Source organism: Primulina eburnea, chromosome 7, assembly GCF_022965805.1.
Source record: "Primulina eburnea isolate SZY01 chromosome 7, ASM2296580v1, whole genome shotgun sequence".
Taxonomy (NCBI): domain Eukaryota; kingdom Viridiplantae; phylum Streptophyta; class Magnoliopsida; order Lamiales; family Gesneriaceae; genus Primulina; species Primulina eburnea.
This window is the reverse complement of record NC_133107.1, coordinates 9,470,948-9,479,757: the sequence shown is the minus strand read 5'-3', so window position 1 is coordinate 9,479,757 and position 8,810 is coordinate 9,470,948. Positions and strand designations below refer to the sequence as shown.

Sequence of the window (8,810 nt, the reverse complement as noted above, 5' to 3'; positions counted from 1 at the left end):
ATCTGATATCAATGTTCTCAAATTTGACACGAGTATCGAATAAGAGACTCAATGACAACAATTCTCACTTTCAACTTAAAAAAATATCATACCACTTAACAAAATCCTCCACCCTCGTGTATTAATATAATTATATAAATACATTGTTCAAACTTAACGTTTTTTTAAATGACACCCATCTATTTTAATAACACAAAAACTCTAATGTGATTGTCTCGAAAATTAATTTTGTGATAAGAATAATTTTTTTTAATGTCAAAATATTATGAGTAGGTCTCATGTGAGACCGTCTCACGGATCTTAATCTGTGAGACGGGTCAACCCTACTCATATTCACAATAAAGAGTAATACTCTTAGCTTAAAAAGTAATACTTTTTCATGGATAACCTAAATAAGAGATCCGTCTCACAAATACGACCCGTGAGACTGTCTCACACAAGTTTTTGCCAAATATTATATCATCCCTCTCATGTTTATGTCAAAATATTAAATTTTATCCATCTCACGTAGATGGCTTTTTCTTAACAAAGGGATGAGGGCCAATTGTCTCATATTTTGGGTTTTTAGTTTAATCTTCGCCTACAGTAACAGAAGGGAAAGACACCTCCAGAGGCTGCGAAGTGTTTCAATTCAGACGGCATAGAAACCCAAGAAAAGAAGCTTCAAATCGGTCTCGCAAGCTTCAATTAAGAGATTTATTTCCTCATTTCTTGAGTTTCCGCAGGTGAAAATTAACTTTTTTCGCGAACCCACAAATTTACAGGCGCTCTACGTACTGTTGATTGAGCTTGTTTCATTAGAAATGATAACTTCTTTGCTTAGTTTCTTGAATGTTTCTGTGATTGTTCCGGGGTGGGCCGTGGGGGTGTAGCCTTGTTGGGGAGGAGGTGTTTTGTTTTTAATATTGGATCATGGATTGGAGTCATTCTGGGGAGTGATTCTTGTGCGCAATATTCTTGAGAATTGACACGTTGCTAAACATAGTTTATTACTCTGTGTAGTTTATTTCATCAAGTGGTTTCTAAAAATATAGTATACTAGTATTAGTTCTATTGTTAATTTTGATTTGTTCACAATTCTTGATAGCGCATTTGATTTTCCAGTGCTGCTATTTAGTTGATGGGGTTGAGGGAGTGTACTTTAAAATCTGATTTATTTCTGGCAACCATGAATGGAGAATTGGTTTAATGTAGGTGCAGTCTAATTATTTGAGAGATTGAGGAGCAAATATCGAATCTTAAGTTGGCATATAACTGACGAGGATTATTTCTTCAAATGGTGCAAAGCATGTTAATTAATGCATTAGCGCCTTCTAGTTGCGGTGTTACTTGTGGATTAAACGAAGAATGTAGGAGAAATTTCGTTCAAATAAAGGAACCCCATTCGTTTCTTGGGATTGGAAAATCATGCTTGTGTTCTTATGGTGGAAGAGCCTCGTACCTTGGGGCGTTTGATATACCTAGACCTGGATCGTGGAGAGTTGAAGCTGGATGGTTGTTCAAAGGAGGTGATAAGGGAGCCAATTTGGATGCCAGCTGCGAGCAAAGTGAAATTGCCAACGAGGATATACTAATGTTTTTCTTTGAGATCGACTTAGCAACACGGGTACAGGTACGAACAGCTTGGTCTGACTGTTGATTTACTTTGTAACAGCTAGAAAAATAATGTTGTTCGCTTATCGTTATGCTTATATTGCAGTATGCTTTGAATTTGGAGCAGTATGACATTGCCAAGCAGCTGAGGAACAAGTTGACTGAGGTTAGAATTTTTTACCTGCATCAATTTTGTCAGAAAACCTCCGACAATTGGAAGAAATGCCTCAACTTTTACTTGGATGGAAAGGGATCTTGATAATCAAACAACTTATTAATGGTGAGGGCCTCTTGATCATTAATGCTTTTGTATGAAGGTTGAATCAGAGGTAATCAAGCTACGGGAAAATAGAAGGGGGCCTGCAGCAAAAAGTGAAGCTCAAGATATGGCTATAAGTATCTTACGGCTACGGTATGTATCCGATTCACTGAAAACTAATTGCCAAATTAGCATATTGCTTTGGTCTTTTATCCTCTTATTGGTTTCCCATTTCAGAGGGTTGTCTGTTAAACAACTTATGATTTTTTTTTCGCATAATTTTTTCGCTTCGTACAGTGCAGAACTGCAGAATGCGATTCAGAGTGAGAAATATGATTTTGCAGCTGATTTAAGAGACAAAATTTCCAAGCTTGAAGCAGAGTCACTGACTGCATCAGTAAAAGCACGAGCATTTGAGAATGCTCAATATGCTTTCCGTTTAGGCCAGAAAGTGAAGCATAAATTATTTGGTATATTTTGTCTCAAAAAAGTTATCCACCTCAGGGTGTAATGGGTTAGACATGATTGATCTACCTAACTGAACACTCACTCTTTTGCCCCTAAAAATTGTTTTGGATATGTTAGGTTATCGAGCTGTCATTTGCGGCATGGATCCGGTGTGCTGTGAGTCAAAATCTTGGATGGAAAGCGCAAAAATCGATAAGCTGACTCGCGGTCCTGATCAACCATTTTATCAGGTTCGACTACACTCAACTCATATGTTTGTAATGACCCTTGTTTTATCAAATCACCTGCCCTTTTTCTATGGTATATTGCTTGTCATTAGTTTACTCTATTGTGTTTTTGCTTCTGTATATAAAATAATTACAATTGTGGCTTAGCATCAGTAGATCCAGCTTCTGCTTAACTACTATGCAGCATCGTATGACATAATTTTACCACTCTCCTTCATGAAATTCCTAAACGAAGTAAAGTCAATAATTCCTTTCCAGTTCTCATGTTTCTATTGTTGAAACGAGTTGCATCATTAGATTTGAATACGAGCTAAACTCATAGTCAGTTCAACCTGTTGTTTCGCAGGTATTGGTTGATGCACATGAAGACCCCAACCTTCTAGTAGCATACGGTGAGCCAATGAAACGGATTTTGTGATGCTTAGTCATGTTCTCATTTTAGCTACTTTTAACTCCTAATCTCTAATCCTTTTTTTGTATCTATTTGATGGAGCACTTTGAAACCCAAGGATATAGGATATTCTTTGCCTGCGCTTTTCAATTTAAACCTGAGAATATCCTATATTATCTGACTGTGCTTTTCAAATCTGAAGTTCCCGTATTTAAATTACATTGATTAACAGCTTATCATAAGTTGTGAAGTAAAAATTGCCCCACTATCATGTGCATCTATGTGTGTGCAGTTTAAAAGATGTGAGTCGCATCTTTAATATCTATAGACTATACAGATTTTGGTAGAGCAACAGATACCTGATTGTACAAGTGATATCAAACTCAAAATCACGTGGGTGATTCACGTGAGTTGCGACATGATGTACTTGTTTGATCTAGGACTATGTTGCATGGATACAAGTACGGCCACGGTTATCGTATTGAATACGATATCGATACGGCGATACGGAAAATTTTGAAAATATAAGACACGATATTATTAGGATACGACAATTATTAAAATATATACAAATATTATATATATATATATATATATATATATATATATTTAGTATTAAAAATGGTAGAGATATACATATTTATATAAATATATTATAGAAACATATATACATATTTATGTAACTATATACAATGTATAACTTCATAGAAGTAATTTAAAAAGAAAAAGCCTCAAATTTTCTTTTACCGAAATGTATCCAAAGACGTATCTTTGCCATATTCATGGCGTTTCTTAGCCGTGTCCAAGACGTATCCGACTGGTCAAACCTACAAAAAATCAATGACATTGATTTTTCTGTCGATACTTCAGAATTTTTTTTAGGAGTGTCTGTGCTAAATAGATCTAGAATCATTAAGAAGCAATAGTTACTTGTTTTATTCTATGTATGGCACACAAACTGAAACGTTGTGCTTGGATTATTGTATAATTTTAATGAATTGTACTTTTACTATCAGCTATAGTTTTAGACACAACAGCATATGTGTAAGGCAACTGAAACATTTTTTTAGTTGAGGATATAGCTCCATTGTGTTAACATTCCCCTGATTACTTCCATGAGCATCATTGTCGGGTTTTTTTACGACGAGTACCTCGTTTCATGATGTCTCTCATTTTTTATAGTCTCACGATCTCTCTCATTTTCTTGCAGTCCCCGAAGAGAATTTACTTGCCCCTGTAAAGCAAGACAAGGTGAGTCGAACCATCTTTTAATGGAAACTGGGTTTTCGAATAAATATCTCGAAGCTTGTGGATTGTGATCGGTTAACTTTATGCAGGATAAATTTGATCATCCTTACGCCTCGTTTTTGTTTTACGGCATGGATGGTGCTGGAGATTTCATCCCAATAAAACAGCTGCGCGAAAAGTACAACCAGCGTCGCCATGAACTTCCATACAATCCACAGGATGAAGATGATGGAAAAGATGCTTGATTTGGTTGATCCCTTGTTTTTCCTGTCTCGGAAATTGTCAGTTTGATCCAATGATAGCAAATATGCAATATAGAGTTCTTGTATATTCGTTCCTTAATATCTCAAATACATTGAAATTGATTTAGTAGACGTGAAATTATCTCAGGAAAGTATTAAACATTTCAAGCTTAAATTGCTTAATCGGAAGTTTAAACTTAACAAACATTTTTAATTGGCAAAATGTTAGTTTTAGTCCAGTATATATTGGAGCGCGACTTTTTTAGTCTTGTATCTATTGTTGAATCCATTATAATCATATAGCTATTTTGGCGATCACTTTCAGTCTTTCTCATCAAAATTATGTAATTAAATTATTAATATCGTTGTTAAATTTTTAAAATTCTTATAATTATACAGTTAGAAACATGTGTATTAACGCTATTTTTTAAAACATGTAATTATAAAATTTAACATGATATGTGTCATTTAATTGCATTATTTAGACGAGAAAAACTAAAATTGATTATTAACACATAGTTATTTGAACTAAAAAAAATTGTAACATCTCAAACACATAAAAGACTAAAGTTGACATTTTACTTTTTAATTTCTAATATTCGTTAAGCTGCATCAAGTCCAATAGTAGGTAAAATCATACACAAAATATAATAAATTTTAACTATAAATATGCATAAATGTTTTAATTGTTGAAAATATAAAAAGCTCAAAATCAATATATATATGTTTTTGTTATATCGGGACGTTACACCTGAATTGTGTAGTCAAAATATGTGCAACATATAGAGGTGAGCAAGATTTCGTTAAACCGAATTAATCAACCGAACCGAGCCAATTCGAAAATTCGGTTCGGTTATTTCGGAAATTCGGTATTCAGATTTAAAAAATTCGGTTATATCGATTAATTTGGTTCAGTTACGGTTTTCAAAATTTTGATATCGGTTAACTGAATTAACCGATATAATAAATATTATTATTTAATAATTTTTTTTAATTATCAGTTTTTATAAATATTTTAATTTTTAATTTTAAAATCAATATAATATGTATTAATTGTGTTCAAATAAAATTTATATATTTGTGATGTGTGTGATTTTATGTTTTTATGCATTTGTGTAAAGTGTAGTGTTAAAAAAAAAATTAAATATATAATTAAAGTTAAATCACAATTATTTTTTTAAAATAATTGGTTAATTCGGCTTTTAATTCGGTTCGGTTTTCATTGATTATGAAAATTAATTCAATCGGTTCGGTTATGGCTAAATATTTCGGTTCGGTTCGGTTATGGCTTATTCGGTTCGGTCGGTAACCGAATTAACCGAATGCTCACCCCTAGCAACATAGCGTTCTGTTTTCATTCCCTAATGCACATAATATGAATTTACAGATGAAAAAATATTTTCCAATAGAGTTTGCATTTCAAAACTTTCAATATTAAATGCAAGCATAATATTAAATTTTCATGTCCATATCAAATAAATAAATATCTATTTGACATAATATATAACATGCAAAATTAATTTTTAAAGATGTATTGAAAATTTCTTAACTTGAAACTTAAGAATCTAATTCTCAAATTAAAATTTATTATTATTATTATTATTTCAAATTACGAAATAAAAAACCCCGAAATTGACAATCAATACCAAGAACCACATCTTAATGATCATTATCAACAAAATTCGATTTGTATAAAATAGTGCATTCAAATTTGTTCCAAACAGTAATTCAAAATTGTGATACTCACGAAAAATTTAGGGTCCGACTCCGGTAAGTGTCACTAGTACAGACGTAGGGTTTTGAAATTGTCTCGAGCCTGAAATCACGAATAAGACCGTTAGAAGGGGGCCAGGAAGGTGTCCTAGCATAGCCCCTCCGACCCTCAAGTCAGAGACTGAGGATATATGGGGGGAGCAGCTAAGGGTGCTGCTGAAAACAATATAATGAATGAATCAACTGAACACTCAAACCTGATATTTATAGGAGAATACCTGGGCCCTTGATGGGCTTGTCTTCCATTTGGGCTTGGGATGGACCAGGGGTAGTGGGCTCATCTCTGGGGTATCACCAGTCTCCCCCTCCCGAGTCGAACTGAATCGCAGGTTCGAAGTTCGATTAGTTGTGCTGTCCTCGGGTCACGGGTACGAGTTGTGCATTTTCTTCAAGCCGTTTGTCAGTCTCCAAAGATTTGGAAACAAACATTGTCTGTAATCTTACTTTCATTCTCACTTAACCCATACAGAATTTTTTCTTCAATTTCATTTATCAGCTTTCCCCATCCGTGCTAACCCTAACGCAACCTCACCATCAGCCCATCATCACCGTCGTACACCCCCTAGCCACCGCCTCACTCGAGCCACCGCCCCACATCGCCACACTCTCGCCTAGCCACCGCCCCGCACCGCCCGAGACAACACGCAACCACCGCCCAAGCCAACGCCTCTCCTCGCCTAGCCCGTTCTCGCCCGAGCGTCCCGCTCGCCATGCTCGCCCAGCCACCGCCTCACACCGCCTGAGACAGCTCCTCGCCCAACGCACAACCACCGCCCAAGCCAACGCCTCGCCTCGCCCAGCCAGCCCTCGCCCGAGTGCCTCGCTTGTCACGTTCTCCCAGCCCCATTCTCGCCTGAGCGCCCTGCACGCCCGAGCGCCCAGCCACTATCCCGTTCTCGCCCGAGCGTCCTGAGCGCCCCGAGCTCGCCCGAGCGCTCAGCCCCGTGCTCGCCCGAACGCCCCAAGTTCGCCCGCCTCTTCACGCCTGAGCGCCCAGCCCCGTGCTCGCCCGAACACCCCAAGCTCGCCCGAGCGCCCAGCCCCGTGCTCGCCCGAACGCCCCAAGCTCGCCCGAGCGCCCTGCCCTGTGCTCGCTCGAACGCAACCACCACCCAAGCCAACGCCTCTCCTCGCCTAGCCCGTTCTCGCCCGAGCGTCCCGCTCGCCATGCTCGCCCAGCCACCGCCTCACACCGCCTGAGACAGCTCCTCGCCCAACGCACAACCACCGCCCAAGCCAACGCCTCGCCTCGCCCAGCCAGCCCTCGCCCGAGTGCCTCGCTTGTCACGTTCTCCCAGCCCCATTCTCGCCTGAGCGCCCTGCACGCCCGAGCGCCCAGCCACTATCCCGTTCTCGCCCGAGCGTCCTGAGCGCCCCGAGCTCGCCCGAGCGCTCAGCCCCGTGCTCGCCCGAACGCCCCAAGTTCGCCCGCCTCTTCACGCCTGAGCGCCCAGCCCCGTGCTCGCCCGAACACCCCAAGCTCGCCCGAGCGCCCAGCCCCGTGCTCGCCCGAACGCCCCAAGCTCGCCCGAGCGCCCTGCCCTGTGCTCGCTCGAACGCCCCAAGCTCCGTGCTCGCCCGAACGCCCCAAGCTCGCCCGCCTCTTTACGCTCGCCCAGTGCATTGAGCGCTCGTCCATTACGTAGAGAATTTTGATACATTCCCTTGCGAATGGTTGTGTGATTTCTGAATAGCTTTGGGGGCGTTCCCCCCAAACCCTCAAGACCTGACTGGACAGGTCGATCCCCGTAATTTTCTCAGCGGCAAACATTGTTCGTTAACGACAAACGAAATAAATTTTTTCTAACACAGTATGTCCTCGTCGCCCCCATCTTCAAGGTCCTCTACTAAGCTTTTGAAGGGAAATAGTTTCCACTTCCTCGCGCCCTTGACTCCTCTGCTAAAATAGTCCTCATCATCTCATAACTACTCTGCTAAGTCGGGCCTTTGCAGGAAAATAAAAATTCTCCACCCTCATACTCTAACTCCTCTGCTAGGCGACGTCTTAGCAAGAAAATAAAAATTCTCCACCTTCACCCTCTAAATCCTCTGCTAGGCGACACCATAGCAAGAAAATAAAATTCAACACCTCCACCCTCTAACTACTCTGCTAGGTGATACCTTAGCAGGAAAATAAAATTCAACACCTCCACCCTCTAACTCTTCTGCTAGATGATACCTTAGCAGGAAACTAAAAATTCAGCACCCCCACCTTCTAACTCCTCTGGTAGGCGATGCCTTAGCAGGAAAATAAAAATTCTCCACCTTCACCCTCTAAATCCTCTGCTAGGCGATGCCTTGACAGAAAAATAAAATTTAACATCCCCATCCTCTGACTCCTCTACAAGGTGATACCTTAGCAGGAAAATAAAAATTAAACATCTCCACCCTCTGATTCTCTGCTAGGTGATACCTTAGCAGGAAAATAAAAATTCAACACCTCCACCCTCTCACTCTTCTGCATGGTGATACCTTAGCAGGAAAATAAAAATTCAACACTTCCAACTTCTAACTCCTCCGCGAGGTGATACCTTAGCAGGAAAATAAAATTCAACACCTACACCCTCTAACTCCTCTGCTAGGTGATACCTTAGCAGGAAAATAAAAAT

General features: G+C 39.6%; 1 protein-coding gene across 1 annotated transcript; it reads left to right on the top strand.

Annotated features, from left to right (window-relative positions):
- The first annotated feature begins 538 nt into the window (after positions 1-538).
- Positions 539-4,570, top strand: LOC140837187 (clp protease adapter protein ClpF, chloroplastic). Its single transcript, XM_073203241.1, has 9 exons — positions 539-725; positions 1,195-1,612; positions 1,700-1,759; positions 1,911-2,005; positions 2,150-2,322; positions 2,438-2,550; positions 2,894-2,939; positions 4,149-4,189; positions 4,276-4,570. Exons 2-9 carry the CDS (start codon positions 1,277-1,279, stop codon positions 4,429-4,431), a joined length of 1,020 nt encoding a protein of 339 aa, XP_073059342.1. The 5' UTR covers positions 539-725; positions 1,195-1,276; the 3' UTR covers positions 4,432-4,570.
- Positions 4,571-8,810: the final 4,240 nt, after the last annotated feature.